The sequence below is a fragment of the Marmota monax genome, unplaced genomic scaffold (assembly GCF_021218885.2).
Source record: "Marmota monax isolate L192 unplaced genomic scaffold, Marmota_monax_Labrador192_F-V1.1 WCK01_AAM20220418_F8-fsc00020, whole genome shotgun sequence".
NCBI lineage: Eukaryota > Metazoa > Chordata > Mammalia > Rodentia > Sciuridae > Marmota > Marmota monax.
In genome coordinates, this window is record NW_026692912.1 from 10,517,924 (window position 1) to 10,534,619 (window position 16,696).

Below are 16,696 nucleotides of genomic sequence, written 5' to 3' on the forward strand. Positions count from 1 at the left end.
TGACTTTAAAAAGGCACCGTTTTGTTCCTGTTGTTGCCTCTCAGCATCTCTGGGCCATCATGGATCCTGTGGTCCTTCCTAGCATCTAGAAGGCCAGATGGCTTTTTAGGTCAAAATAGAAACCAAGAGATGAAGCACGGGAGGCAGGAATGTGAGTGGTGATTTGTAGGGATTGGGGAATGTGGGGCTAGTCTCAGACTGGTCTGCAATTCAGAGAAAAGCCTGGCAAATGACACTGGAGGCAGCTCTGAGAAGACAGCATTCCTCCCTAGGATCCAAGGAGGATGCAAATCTGTCTATCATTACCCTCCTATCCAGCCTCCTACCTGCTGTGGTCCTCCACTGACCCCCATTTCCTCCCAGTTTCATTTTCTCACATGTAAAGTGAAGGCCACAATAGTATCTAGCTCAGAGAATTACTCTGAGAACTAAACTAAGCATAGGGCTTAGATCTGTGCCTACCACACAATACGTGTGGTTGCTCTGATATTTTAGCACTTCTCTTTTCATCAACTGGATATAATCATGCCAATCTAGGAGGGCATTCGTAAGTAATAAGTGGCCATGAATATAAGCCAGCAAGCACACAGTAGGTGTTTGGTGTTAGTCATCGTCACTACCACCTCCCTCCTTAATACTCACACAAATCCTCTTGTACATTCTCACAGAAAAAGTGACTTGTTCAAGGTCATGCCATGACCCTGCTAAAGTCAATCTCATCTTTTGGAGTAGCTTATAAACAAGATGGGGCTTTCATTTTTCTATCTCCTATTCCATTCACAGTGCTGAATACAGGAGGGTTGTTAAACACATATTTGAATAGATTCTGGGGCCTAAGGCTATCACCATTGAAAGGTGCAACTGGAAGGAAGGAGTCCACCTAGACTCCATCACTACCTCCCTGCATAAATTTGAGTGATTTGTAGTCCTTTGTTTTCCAGTCTGCATCATAGTATCTGCATGGACCCTTTGTATTTGGGCAGCCCTTATCTGTGACTTAGGTAAATGGGTACATAAGAGAGCCACAAATTCTTTGCAATTCTTCTCACTGACAAATGAAATGCACTTTTCTCCCACTGATTCTGGGCTGACCTTGATGACTTTAAACAGAATGTCATGGAAATGACTCTTTAAGCTAGATGCTAATAGGCATCTGCCTAGGCTCTTAGAACACTTGATCTTGAGATGGTTCCTTTGCAAGTCCAACCTCCTTGGCATGCATGAGAAATGGAGAGGCCCCATCCAAACACTCTAGTCAACAGCTCCAGCTAAGGCCAGCACAGCCTATATCAGCTGACTGTTTTTATCACCTCTAGCACAAGAACCAGTGAAAGGTCCCTCTTGAAAATGTATTCTCCAGACCCACATAAACCATCTGTCATGGATCAGAGGCAAACCATCTGCACCCTTCCCAAATTCCTGACTCATGAAGTTGCAAGCAGAACAAAGCAGGTGTTCCAAGCCACTGAGTTTTGTGGTAATTTGTTACGCAACAATAGAATGTTGGGTAGGTGAGCTGTGGACTGGCAGTTCAAAGGAGCTGAGGAGGATGGATTTGATAGCAGGATTGTCTGCATTGGGTGGATCCGAAGGCTTTCTTCCCATGTAGGGAAAACCAGGACACCCAAAGGAAGAGGATGAGTGAAATGCTTCAGGGAGCAGCAGTTACTTAGACATGGAGGTGGATGTGTCCTCTATGCAATGCCATGATTAAGTGCTTGCTGTTTTCTTTGTTTTTGTCCTCTATCTTTATTAAAATTGTGAATGCTTATACAGAATAAATAGGCCCGTAGTACATTTAAAACTGTGTCTTGCTGATATCATTATGTTTGTCAGATTTATAACATTTCATTTTTCACTATTTAGGGTACTGAAAGGAAACTTGGGCTCCTATCCCTTTCTGATGCTTCATTCATTATGACATCCCCCATCCCTGGTCAAGAGGTGAGATTTCCCTGGAAATAACTGAAAATAAAAACGATAGAATAACTCTTTTGGTGATACATATGTATCAGCCTCCCTCCTCATATTCTTTCATCCCACATTAGTATTGAATTACTATTATGAAAAATCACTACAAATATAAAGCAATACAAATTTGTTAGCTTGCACTTCTCTGGCGTAGGGGTTCAATAAGGCTACAGTCTTGAGTGTCAAGAAGGCTGTGTTCCTTTCTGGAGGAGCTAGGGGTGAATCTGTGCCCCTTTTTCCAGCTTCTAGAGACCCCTCCAGAGACACACCTTAGCTTGCAAGCCCCTTGCTCACTCTTCACAGCCAGCAACATCACCTCACTCTGATGCACTCTTCTCCTCTCCCCTTGCACAATGAAGAACCCCCGTTATTACACGGGTTGCACCATAATAATACAAGACAATCCCCTTCAAGGCCAGCTGATTAGTAACCTTAATTCTATATGCACATTTAATTTCCCTTTTTGTCATTAAGTAAGGTGATGTAACATTCACAGTTTCTGAGAATTAGAATGTGACCCTCCTTTGGAGGGTATTATTCTGCCCACTACACACCTTATGACCGTCCCCAAATTGAGCCACTATATGCTAGGGGAACACGTCGTCCCAGGGGAAGGATACCAAAGCAGGACCAGAAAACCAAGCGAAGAAGTCATATTGTTTATTTTGTGTTTCAGATGTCAAAGTTGACACAGAAGGTAAAATAATAATAATTTAAAAATAACAAAAGAATCTGTGATGGATTATAGAATTAGTCCCCCTCTCAGTCATGAAAGTAAAGACTATTTGAGTTGCGGGGAGAGAGGAGAGTTGAAAGTCAAATAAGGTAAATGAGTCTCCTTAAAAGGGATCCCATTCCCTACTCCCACCAGGCTAGTTGCAGGCACGCTGAAAGGGGATGAAGGACTATAGAAAACCAGGGGGTCTGAGCGCTGGAGAGGGCAGGGCATCTGTGTCTTACTTGCCCAACAGCATCTGGTCAATGACAGGCATAGTCAAAAGCTCTTTCCAGGCAGGAAAACAGCTAGCTGCAGATACCTTCAAGGCACATTTAAACCAACAGGGCTTCAGAAAGCCTGCCTGGGATCCTTAAGGTGGGTAGAAAAGCTGTTGGGTATCCCTCAGGTCCTCAGAAATGTGAGAAAGCTCACCAATGGATAGAACCAGCTAGCCTTAAATGATAGCATGGTGGAATGAAGAGTACCAAATAGCACATGCTAACATGGACTACACACCTGTGAATCAGGTGGGAATGGAGAGGTCCTTACGTATAACAGGAAAGACAGAGATTGATGGGTGAGGGCCAAAAGAAACAGTGGGTACCAGATTGAGAGGTGATGGCCCAACACCCAACATCCTCCATTCACTTATGCCTTAGGGACACGTTAGGCCCCTTGATGACCTTAAACAGAATGTCATGGAAATGACTTCTCAGGCTAGATGCTAAGAGGCATCTGCCGAGGCTCTCAGAACACTTGATCTTGGATGTAACTATTCAAGAAGAGGTTAGAGCTTGAAAACCAAAACTGAATAGAATTTAAGTCTCCATTACCAAATGGATGGAACTGAAAGGGAATGACATTCAGTTATAGATACATTACAGAAAATGGGTGCAGTTATGCCTCTAAATTTGTGTGGCTGCAAATATCACATATACTACGTACAACTATCAGTGATATGGTCATATCTCATTTAAAAATGGCACTTTTAAAATCTCAAGTTATCACCAGTTGTATTCTTTGATTTTGCAGAAAATCTGTAAGTTCAAGGATGGTCGTCCCTTTTTGAAATACTAAGAACCCCAGACTAAGGAGTCAAACTTGATTACATAGCTATCCAATGACCAAGTCAAGGCTTAAGCCCAATCCACTTCCACCAACCTTCTTCCCGTGGTTCTTGCCTCTCCTTTCAGCCAGCTCTCAAGTGGCCCTAGCTCTGAAATATGACATGGAAGACGTGGTTCTGGTCCTCTCTCTTGCCACCTGGTGGTAAGACCTTGGAAGTCATTCTATTCTGGAGGGAACCTATAGTTCAGCTTTGTTATGAGGATGGATCATTGGCCATAGACATGCTTCGAAAACTCTATAAAGTGTTTTTAAAATATAAGCTATGATGATTTTTATGCCAGATGGAGTTTCTTAGAGGGGAGGCTATGAGAAAAAAATTATCTTTGCAGGCATAATGGAGTCTATAGAGAAATGAAAGGGATCTTAAATCTCTATTCTACAGAGAAGAGCTGGCCTGACATCTACCAAACCCTGGAGTTGCAGTTTTCATATTACGACCTTCATATAATGAAGGTCTCTGACAACCTCATCAGAATTTTGAATTTCCTCTTAATCTCCAGGGAATGAAGGTTCTTTCTATTTTTATTTTCCAAGTATGTATTAATGAGACAGAGAAAGTGAGAGACCTTCTATCTATACACACATACACACACACACACACACACACACACCCCTCTGCATTCTGAGGTTTTGTTCTTCTGGGATATCTACCCTAAAGGAGAGAAGCTTAATTATTTCAGGAAAGATAACTAATGTTGAGGAGGGAAGAGGCAGACAACTTAATCCTCTTCTAAAGGTCAGACTCCACTCATATTTTGGAGATAATGTGGCCTCAGGACACCCTTTGAAGTGTTGTCCACTTCCTGACCCTAAGCCTTGGGCAAATCCTCCTTTCCCTCAGGAGCCTCACTTTTCCACACTGGAGAAGGAAGGCTTGGTGTGCAATACCCTGAAGGAGATGCAGATGAGGGCCACCGACCTACAATCCACCAGCACCCTATGTTTCCTTGCCTTCCCCATCTCAAGGCCTGCACTGAAGTTGCAGGTGCTTCCTGCCTGAAGCTCCCATGGTGACTCATCCAGAGATGAGTTTGGTTGGTAGAGGGGCGGGAGTGAGAATCAAAATGGCCCAATGACATGACCTATGACCGTAGTTGGAGGGACTAGGAAAGAGGTATTCTTGTTCTGTAGGACTCACTGACTGGAGGAAGCCCAGCTGGAAACAATGGTGTGATGCTAAGGAAAGCAGAGCTAAGACATGGAGCTGGACCCCAATGACGTTGTTTTTTTGCCCCTTGATCCAACTGGGCCTAAACTCCCACTTGGGAACCAGTATATTTTTCTCTTATACCTGAACTACTTTGTGTTGAGTTTCTGTCACTTACAATCCTAAGAATTCTAATTAGTAACATCATGAATTGCCCATCCTCCTCTGAAGACCTGTTGATCTTTGAGTCTAAAATAATTTCATTGTATAACATATTCTCTTATCTAGAAGCTTCTTAGTGCATTGGTCTCCTGGTCTCTATTTCCCCAGCTGGTATGTAGGTACTTAATGGACACTGGTGTATCGATTTTCCTCGAGTTTCATTCAGAGAGCTTAATCCAGAGCAGGGATTCCCATTCCTGACCCCATCCCTCCCCTCTTACTTTTCCTATTTCCTGAAATGGGTAGTGTGGGGGTACTGAGCTGAATCAACAGATTCCCTGCATTTTCCCTCTACTTATTGGGAGAGACGAACTCTAGAGCCCAATATGTGCTGTAAAGCATTATAGACAATATGAGAAATGTGGGTACAAAAACCAGTAATGATGCCAGAAAGAGCATCACCCCTTCTCCAGGGGAGAAGGGAAAGACTTCCTCTAAGAGATGGAGCTGGAAACATGTCCACTTCTCTGCTCCATGGGCCGGCACAGCAATTCTCTCTAAGCAGAGACAACCCAAGCTAAGGCCATGAGGCATTCGGTGGGCAACATGTTCAAAGAACTACATCAGGGCTGGGAGTGTAGCTCAGTGGTAGAGTGCTTGCCTAGCAAGTGCAAGACCCTGGGGTCCATGGCCAGCATTGCAAAAACAAACAAATGAACAGAAAACCCTCTACATAATCAGCTCCATTTGGCTCTAGTGTAGAATGAAGTAACATAGTGAGAGATGTACCTGGAGGGGGTGGAAAGGGGCAAGACAAGGGGCACTGATATCAGGCCGAGACTGACCATGGGGCAAGGCTTTCCCAGTGTGTTTTCAAGACCTCTGTCTTTTTTTTCACATGTTAAAAATTCAGGTTCTTGGGACCTAACCCCTCTAGGGCTGCAACCTGGAACATGAATTTTGAACAACTACCCTAGGCCATTTTAATAAAATTGTGAATCCTGTGTGCCCTTCTGTAGGGAAATCCCAACAGGGATTTCACTTATCTTCCCTGGTACCCTTACTCATGCAAAAATGGCTGCATCACTGCCTTGGCATCTGCTCTCTTTTCCTAAGGTAAGTTGACTCCTCTTTGTCTTTGTGATACTGGCGATTGAGCCCAGTGTGGCTCTACCACCGAGCTGCATCCCCAAAACCTTGTTATATTTTATTTTAAAACAGAGTCTTGCTAAGTTGCTGAGGCTGACCTTCAACTTGCAATTTTGCCTTGGCCTCATGAGAATCTGGGGTTACAGGTGTGCACCCCTGTACTTATAATCTTAAGAATTCTAATTAGTAACATCTCCAGTTGCCCATCCACCTCTGAAGACCTATTGATCCCTAAGTCTAAAATAGTTCCATTATATCACCTCATAATCTAGAAGCTTCTCCGTGTACTGATCTTTGGATGTGTGATTTATCTTTTGAATCCACTTCTAATACCAACTTCCCAAGGCACCCATTGCAAACCTTAGGTTTCAAATGAAATTTTCCCTTCTAGGCCACAGCAAATCACCTAGGTTTTATACTATTTATATCTCAGTGATCCTCTCCCCTACCCCTGAGGTATTCACAGGGCTAAGGCATGCTCTATCTTACTCCCCAAAGGACAATAAGCTTCCAGAAATCGGGGCCTCTCAAGGACCTATTATATGGTAGGTGCTTGAATTACAATACTCCAAATCATTATTCCAACAATTCAAAGAGGTAGGTTTAATGATCCCATTTTATAGATAAGGAAACCAAGGAAGCCAAATGTTCCAGAGGCCACGGGGCAGGAACTTTGAGTACTGTGATCCTCCCTGACAGCTTCCCCTCACAGGGAGCAACCTGAACAGATAGCCTTGGCACCTGGGCAGGTACCATGTGCCTGGGCCAATGGGCACTCACCACGCATCCTGAAGAGTCCACCTGGCGGTCAGACACGCACTTGAAGTTGCGAGTGCAGCCCCCGTTGTTCCGAGAGCAGTCACGAACTGGCCCGAAGGAGGACAGCAGGTCATTGATGGTTTCAAAGTACGTGGACAGCATCGCTTCTTCCCTTGGAGAGAAAGAGGATGGTTAAACCCCGAAGACAACTATGTTTGTATTCAAAAAAATAAATGTGAATTCATCCTACTGGATATCATCACTTATTTTGCTTATAATCAGGAAAATAATACAAATAAATATTTCAAAAGAAAGAATTAATAATAGGTGTACCATCATAGGGCATGGGACTGAAGTCCTATCATAATAAAGAGAAATGGATGTAGAACTTTGTTTCATGAATCCTCATAATTTTGAAAGATAGGTGTGAGATTACCATTTTATCACTAGGTAAACTGTGGCTCAGAAAGGCCAAGTGTCATGTTGAAGGCCACCCAGCTTGTGATGTGATAGAATTAAAGTTTATACCAAATTTCCTTCTGAGTCCAGAAAGAAAGCTTTTCCTACTTATACACTCTGACCTTGATCATATTTGTTTTGCAAGTTCTAGAACTTCCTAGAATAACTCTACAAATGGGTGCATTTCTATTATTCTAACACCAGTATTCTAACCTGATATTCAATTTATAAAACTGAAGCTATGAAAAGCTGTGAGGCTTCTCCCAAGTCCCAGACTACAGACATCAGAGCCAAGAAACACAGGAGTCTGGCCCTGGGGCCCAGATCAGATAGTTGTTTTTTCCACCATTGCCTAGAAGTCGTACTGTCAAGATTGTCGGCAACAAGCTAGTGGAAAGGTCATGAGATTCAGGGAAACACAGGCTTTTCCCAAATGAGGTTCCTAAAAGATAAGAGTGGACTAGATACCATAATCCACGGATCTGCCAAAATTCTGCAAGATAGAATTCTGTAAGTTGGATTCTACAATATAGGGATACAGAAGAATGTTCCTGGTGCAATTTTCTGGAGAAAGGTCCTCAAAGAAGAGAGTCCCTCACATGAGGGTATGCGGGATCCCCATAGCAACAGGGGATGTTAAAGGCACACCAGAGACCATGGGAAGAGGCACCATTTCTTCCATGATATATGGCTCATTGAGATGGTAGCTGTGAAAGAAAGGTTATGCACATGCTGCAGGAGGATCCAAAGGTACTGCTAGTAATGTCTCTGGACCATCCTTCACAGCTTTTCTCATTCTAATTCTCTGCAGTCTTGGAGCTCTAGGTTTGGGTCTTGGGTCTTCTAACTCATGTCCTGCCTCTAATCTTATCCCCTTTGGTCCTATCTTTAATAATAATAATAACAATAACAATAATAATAATAATTATTGTTGTTGTTGTTATTATTATTATTATTTGCAGTTCTGGGGACTGAACCCAAGGCCTTGAGCATACTAGGCAAGTACTCAACCACTGAGCCTCATTCCCAGTGCTTTTGTCCCATCTTTCCACTGACTGCCATTGAGCCTGGTAAATCCCAGCTCTGATTAGACACTCCTCTGATCAGGGGCTCCCCAGTACTTGCAGAACTCAGTCTAAATGAGTTTCCTTGGCCTTAAGGAGTCTCTGTGATCTGGCCCCTGTCTATCCATCCAGCTCTGTCCACCCCATCCTCACACTCTATCCCCCAGCCACATGCCTCTTTCCATTTTTTGAACACGGGGTATTGGGTCAGGTTCCCTGAAAGCAGACTATGAAAGGCAGTTAAGTGTTGAATAACCTTTAGAGATGTATCTGTAAAGAGTTATCCTGTGGGGAGCTCTGGGGCTGGGGTGGCCCTTTATGGATGTACAGGATTAAGGCAAGGGATCCAGGGCTTTGCATGCCCATATTAGCCAGCCATTGGCTGAAGGCTACAATCTGGAAGCAGGTATCCTTGGGTGAGGTGGTTCCTGTGGCTGAAGGCAATGCCCAGGGGAGACACACCTGCAGGCCAATAGCCACTGATCACCACAGCTGAGGGCAGGGTGAGTTGGCCTTGAAGAAGGATCTGGATCAGTCTATACAGGTTGAATACGGCTTATCCAAGATACTTGGGACCAGAAGCATTTCAGATTTGAGAATTTGGGGGATTTGGGTATATGTACAGTTTCCCTGTTGAACATCCCTAATTAAAAATCTTAACTCCAAATGCAGCAGGAATGGAAATTTCGAGTGTCATCCTGCAACCTGTACCTTTACCTCTCTGAATCTTTAACTGCATTCTTCCTTCTGTCTGGGATGCCCAGCTCTGAATTCTGAAAATGACCTTCCTAAATGACTGTTCCTATTTGTTCATTCTTCATTCACATAGTGCCCACGCTTATTGAGTGCTTACTACTATAGGCGCTACTCTATCTACTGCAGATTCGGCAGTGACGTTGGCAAGGTCCTTACTGCCCCAGGGCTTATTGCTCCCTGGTTGGTACAGCCTTCTCTACCTTCCCCACTTGCATTAATTCCTTTTGCTTTTGAACATATTTTTTAAATCTCTTGTTTTATTGATTTTATAGATTGGTGGTCACCCAGAGAAACTGCAAGCTTTTTAAGAAACAGGGCTAAAGATTTATTCATCCTTCTTCAGTCCCTTGCACAGGGAAGAACAAACACTAGACAGATATTTTCAAAAGAAAGAAAGAAAAGCAGAAGCCACAGATGCAGTCTCTACCAGGTAGTACTTTTCCCGGAGCCTACTCAAGCAGGAGACTCTCCTCTCTGTCCCCATTCTGGGTTCTCATTTCTCATCCTTCAGGTTCAGGACTACAGGGTGGAGACAGAAGAGAACAAGCAAGGGGAGCCACCAGATTGTCCCTTGTGAGGTGACAGGTGTGGGGGCTTCACAGTTCCTGAAATGAAGCTCGCAGGAGACTTGCCACTTTTGAATCATGGCAAGAGTTGAGGATGCTGGAAAGAGATTAAGGCTATTAAAATATTAACCACCCCAGAGGGAGAGGAAGCAACAGAGAGTGAGAGGGGGAGACGAGACGGGGGAGATGAGACACAGGAGAGACCATCTGAGAGAGTGAGAGAATAAGAAAAACTGCCAGACAGAAAGAAGAGCAAAGGAGAGGGAGAAACACATTTAGACATGCACAGGAAGACAAATAGGGGCAGAGGAACAGATGGACAGACAGGTGGGTGGGCAGACAGATGCACAGAGACACACATGTCGAGGACAGACACAGAGACTAAACCACAGGCAAATGGAGACAGAGAAGGCCCAGGAAAGGGTGCGGGGGAGGAGACGGGGGAGGGAACGAGAGAACAGAGGAGTTAGAAGTGGAGAAAGCATCCAGCTAAACAGAACCCAGGCGTAAGGTAAGGAGGGGAGAGGGAGGGAGAGAAGCAGAAAGACTGAAAGTGCAAAGAAAGACACAGGGACAGAACCCACAGAGAGCCGCAGAGGCGGAGAGTGAGAGAGAAACAGAGGGAAGACAAGACAGCTCAGGAGGCGGTGCGGTTTCTGCCTAAACTGCATGTAAGCAGTGCCCCTTACAACACAAAGCCCCGACTCAGGGCTGTTTAGCCAGGGAAGTGACTGCCTGTGGGCAACGAAAAGTCTGAAGACAAGAGAGGAAAGGAACCAGGCTGTGCTGGATGCAGGCATTTTCTCACCAAGGGCTCACTCTACCATCCCAGCCAGGGTGTGGTGTTTGTTAGATCTTACAGCTGCCCTGATAGTGGAGGGAGAGAGAGAGCAGCTCTGGGGGCAGAGTCCAAGTGGACTGAGGGGTGTCGCATTGGTGCATCAGGGGGACCTGGGAGAGATCCAGGCCTCACCGGGGGTCAACTCATCATGAAGGTCATCTTCACTATGTGTGATTGCCTGAGCACCCGCCATGTGCCAAGAACCGTGCTCAGCTCCTTTGCTGGGCAGTTTCTTTTGATTTCCATAACAGCCCTTGGAGCCACACATTTCCCTTCCTATTGGGCAGCTAGGGAAAGCAGGTCTCAGGAGCGGCAAGGTCAGGCTTCTGGTCCTGAGCTTTCCTTATGCCCTTTCCTTAAGGGTCAGCAACTGCGTCTTGTGTCTTGGGAGGGTCAGAGTTCTCGTGATGGTGCATCCAGCAGGAATCTGAGTCCAGGTCCTTTTTGTCTAGAGGAGGAAGGAAGGGAAGGGCAGAGCCTGTGTCCTTTGTGTAACCCTGGTGCCTGACTCCTGCCTATGCATGTAACCCAGGGTAGCCCCAGTCCATGTTGGAATAAAAGGGGAAACACTGTGTATTCATTTACTAGAAGCTTTATCACAGGCACCACACACTAGGTGCTTTAAAACAACAGAAACTTATTCTCTTACAATTATGGACGCTAGAAGTCCAAACCCAAGGGAAGAGTCCCAGAGCTATCGAGTCAGCTGACCATGGACTGAACTTCTGAAACTGAACCAAAATAAACCTTTTGTCCTCTACACTGCCCTTGTCAGGCCTTTTGGTCACAGTGACAAAAAGCTGTGAGAGGAGCGGAAGACTTTGTGAGTGGGAGTAAGTGTCCTTATCAAAGAACTTGACAGAGGGAGTTTGTCCCTTTTGTCCTTCTGTCTTCTGCTGTGCGAGGACACAGTCTTCCCTTCCTTTGGAGGACGTGGTGCTCAAGGTACCATCTTGAAAGCAGAGATGACTGCTCACCGCACAATGAACCTGCTGGTCCTCCCAGCCTCCAAAACAATGAGAAATAAATTTCTACTCATTATCAATTACTGAGCCTATTTTGTTATAGTAGCATAAAGAAACTAAGACAAACATCCTCCAAATTTAGGGCCGTAAAAACCTTGAAGCTGTTTTGGAGTTAGGACTTGAACCCAGGCATACTCAGTTCCAGAGGCCTCATTTTTTCCCCTCTGTGAAATTTCTCCTGGACTTCAGACTTCTCATTTATAAAATAGGAACGATATCTGTCTTGCTGCCAAGCCTGCAGATTATTTATTGCAAGAATACAATAACATGATACATAAAATGTGTTTTCCAAACTCTAAAACCCAATGCAATTTTATTCATTGTCCATTCATTCAATAAATATTTGATCCAGATACTGTGCTGAGCTGATTATTATTCTGTTTTTTGGGGGGGAGGGTCTCTCTACACCTGTTTCTGCACCTAAGTCCAAACTCTTTCTAAAATGTTTTCAGGCATCTCTAGCTCTGACATCCTAATTCTTTTTTTTTTCCCTTCAAAATGAAGTCAGCCAGACCCCACCAGGCCAGGTGAGGCTGCCATCCTCTCATTACCTGAGTGGCCAAGTGCAAATGCATCACCTGGGTTCCAGTTGGCCTGAGCCTCATGCAGGGTGAGCACTAGGCAGGGCAGCTGGGAACAGATGCTGACATGGCCTGCAGCTAATAAACACCAGGAAAGGTCTGTGTCGCTCATAGAGAGGTGTGAATGGATGACTCAGAGCAGAGACAGTGGCAAGCCCCCCACAGATGCACACTAATCATTCTCTGGTAACAACTGGCAACTTTGTTTCCTGTGCTCCAAGGGAAGAAGAAAGGTGGAACAGACTCTTGGTAGAAATCAAATTTCCTCCCACACACTCTGCCTTGGGATGTACCCTTCACAGCACCCAACTGCATGACACACAGGGTACAACTGTGGATAAAAGGGCAGGTTTTCTGCAGTCAGATTGCCCTGGGGCAGAACCCCAGCTTCATTCACTGTGAGATTTAGGGGCAAGCCCCTTTAGACTCTGGCCTCCATATTCTCATCTGAAAAATAGGGATATTAATGCAGCAGTGCCAGCAACTAGTAATCATTGCTACCATCTGAGTGTCCCTCAAAGTTGCAAAACAATGCCTAAAGACTGAAAGAAGCATTAAAAGAGAATAAAATCATGGCATTTACAGGTAAATGGGTAGAGTTGGAGAATATCATGCTAATCGAAGCAAGCCAATCCCCCCAAACAAAGGCTGACCAAACTTCTGAAACTGAACCAAATAAACTTTTCCTCCTTTACACAGTCCTTGTCAGGCCTTTTGGTCACAGTGACAAAAAGCTGTGAGAGGAGCGGAAGACTTTGTGAGTGGGTATAAGTGTCCTTATCAAAGAACTTGACAGAGGGAGTTTGTCCCTTTTGTCCTTCTGCTGTGCGAGGACACAGTGTTCCCTTCCTTTGGAGGATGTGACTGTTCTCTCTGATAAGTGGATGCTGATCCATAATTGCGGGGGGATCGGGAGGGCATGGGAAAAATGGAGGAACTTTGATGGGGTAAAGGAGAGGGAGAGGGGGGAAAGAGCATGGGGGCAGGAAAGATGGTGGAATGAGACGGACATCGTTACCCTAGGTACCTGTAGGAACACACACATGTGAAACTCATAACGGGTAAATAATGTATAAAAATCATTAAGGCAATAACAACTACAGAAATGCCCACTGCACATTCGTATGTTAAGCAATGGTTTCAGCACCACATGTGTCAACCCACTTAGTCATCCCGCAAACAATGGTGTAAATGACATGTTCACCCCCACTTAATAGGAAGAGAAACTGAGGCTGCATTTTGAGTATCAGGCCATTCTGAGATCAGATGAAAATAACATGGGTGCAGTATTATTACAGTGCCCAGAACATGGTGGCTGTTTATAAAGATTTAGTCAATGAAAGACTTTAGGGGAGGGGAAAAGTGAGTGGGAAGGTAGATTTAGGCTTTTCTAAAATCAGAGCTATTCTGCAACGGTCACATGACCTTACCATTATCACTGCTGACCTCTTCAAGAATGCTAAGGATGGAGGGCCATTGCCTAGGAGGGAAGGCCACTACCTGGATGGTCATGGAGGGGAGTCATGCTTTCAGGGGAGGCATGTATACTATCACCAGATATGAGTTAATATCCACTGAGAATATCTATTGAGAATTTATAAGAACCCTTGACTTGACGTGGACTATCCCATTTAATTCTTGCCACAACTCTATGGGATCCTGTTATTGTCTCTATTATTATTATTAATTTATTTTAAAAGTTGCAAGTCCTTACATGTAGGACCTACAGAGGTGAGAGGGCTGGCAGGGAGCCCTAGTGACAGAGTCAGGCTCACCCTGGCAGTGTCTAACCCTAGTTTCCTTGGTATCCTTCCTTCCTCTTTAAGATCCCTTCCCACCCTGAGGTTCTGGGGCTGGCGTTCCAGCTGACACTTTCTGGTCCCTTCCTCCAGCAATTATGAGTTGCTCTAATTTAGGTGGAGATGAGGACTGCTGTGCAGAGTGGTCTCATAGCTTCCTGTAAGCTGCTTGTGGCTTTGAGTAGCTTGCAACTTCCTGTATGCTGAGAGCCTTCCCTGTCATACCCCCCAGCGCATGGGGCATGCCGCAGCTGTTCACTGAATAGGGACAGGGCTGGAGGAAGAGGCGGAGGGGAGCCGTGAGGCCGATCAGCTGTGTGGTCTGGGGAACAAAGGGAAAATGATTGTGATGTCCAATGTCCATCTGTGAAATAGAGATGAGAGTATTCAACATGCAGGGTGGTGGATCAAGATTCAATGAGTTAAAAGATATGAAAGCCCCTCATGCCCCCCAGGCTCCAATGGGACTCTCCATACAAGGCTGTCATGTTTTGGAAACGCATTTGTTCATTTACTAAATATTTGCTCAGCACTTACCATGTGGGTTGGAGGTCAGGTGTACAGAAAAGAGGAAAACAAGTAGGTTTTGTCTTCCTGGGGCTCCCAGACAATTGACAGAACAGAGCCACTCAGCAAGGGCCTGCCTCCATAGCAATATGCATATTCTGAATCTGAGCCTATGCCTATGTCTCTATCAGGGTCTAGGTGTCTGGGTCCATGTCTTTGCCGATGTCTGAATCTCAGTCTATAGTTACAAACTGTGATAGCTGCTCTAAAATACAGAGCACTGTGGCAGCATATGGCAGGGGAGCCAATCTTACTTAGGGAACTGGGGTTGGGCTGGGAGGAGCAGGTTTCCCTGGACAGCATCAAGCCTGAAGCCAAACCAGCTTGTGGCCTGTGAGGTCCTGCCACACCAGGGTTTCCCTAGAAGTACTGAATGATATGTCTCCCGCCTCCACCTTACACTGACCATGGTGTCCACTGGCCCTCCAAGGCCATCATTCCTCCTCTCCCTACTTTTCTGACTACTCAGTAATGAAATTCTCCTCCTCACCTCCCTCCCACCCTTTGCAAGTCCCGTCAGTATTTTTAAAAAGAAATGGGGTGGGGGGCGGGGGAGGTTCAGTGACAAATGCTGAGGCTTGAAGATTATTTATTCATGAAATACCTACATGGAGCCACGGAGAGCTCCTCACAATTCTTATCTCACAGTGAAGCTCATTAAGATGGGAAGCTCCCAAAGGTGGGAGGCTAGGTTCTCAGAAGAGGGTGCTCAGAAAGCTGGCTCTTTCCCTTGACTGGGAGTGTGTTCTGCTGCTCATGAGCCTGTGAGACCCTGGTGGGGGATGGCAGAGGACATTTCCCTGAGACAGGAGAGACCACCATTAGAGAGTAGATGAGACTGTCCCCACTAGCAGGGACAGCATCAGGGCCCAACTCTGGGACTCATATTCCACATTAGTACAATGATGAGGTGATCTCTAAGGGTCCTTCCAGCTCAAATTATCAATAACATAGTGTGGCTTTCCAAGAAGGCTGACAGTAGCTTTCAGTCTTTCAATCATCAGTTGTCAATTTCAAAGATACAAATGGAGAGAGACAGAGAGCGAGGGAGATGGAGTGAACCATTTATTCCCATAGTTTTGCACCTGAGGAAACCAAGGGATTTACATAATTAGTAGGGAAATCATAAATAAATTCAAGCATGTTACTATGAAGAAGCCCTGGTTCAAATCCAAGCCCTGCCATTCATTAGCTCAGAGAACCATAACAGCTCATTCCTCTCTGAGCCTCAGTTTCCTAGTGCACAAATCATTGGTGATTGCCAGGTTTCTGTTCCCGCGACTAAAAGGCTCAGGGGTCACTCTAGTTAAACTGGGCTAACTGGGCTGCATGAAATAACCACACAAGAGACACAAATACCTTTTTCTTTGGGGTTGCTGTGATGACTCCTCTGACCTTAAGGGTCCACAAAATAGAGAGAGAGCGAGAGCACGCGCTGACCCCTTTTATTGAGGAGAAGCTATTCAAATGAGGCAAGGGGTCAGGTTTCAGGGGCTGAGTCTATCTTCATGATGTCCACTGTCAGCAGGTTGACTGACACCTGGGTAGGCCACACCCAAGGGCACAGTAAGAGGAGGGGACACACACAAGGCATTTCCATGGAAGATTCTATCCTAAACAGGGCAAGGGGTTATAATACAAAGGAACAGGTGAGCATAGCTTCACCCATGGGGCTGTAGCAAGACCCACCCATTTCTGTGACTAAGCGCCTCAGCACCCAGCTGGGGAGTGTAACTCAGTCACCCGTAAGGTTGGCCTCCCACAGGTGATAATACCTAATCTTAGGTAATCATAAGGATTACAGAAATAATAAGAGTTACATGAAGGTAGGAGATTTGCCCTACCTCATGCTTGCTGCAATCCAAAGTCTAAAGCGGTGTTTAGAACAATCACCAGACTTTTATTGGACAATGAATGAATGAATGAATGAACAAATGAGTGAATGAACAATAAAGTCTGAGAAACACTCCAAAGCACAAAGCCCCAAACAAAAACAGTATGCTG

At 45.2% G+C, this 16,696-nt stretch overlaps 1 protein-coding gene across 5 annotated transcripts in view; it reads right to left on the bottom strand.

Moving 5' to 3' along the window:
- Astn2 (astrotactin 2) overlaps positions 1 to 16,696 on the bottom strand; it is an 848,095-nt gene that overhangs the window by 345,640 nt on the left and 485,759 nt on the right. For all 5 annotated transcript variants that reach the window (XM_046451532.2, XM_046451529.2, XM_046451531.2 and 2 more), the window contains one exon: positions 7,056 to 7,206. In XM_046451532.2, the coding sequence (XP_046307488.1) occupies positions 7,056 to 7,206 (151 nt within the window). The remainder of the gene's footprint in view (positions 1 to 7,055; positions 7,207 to 16,696) is intronic.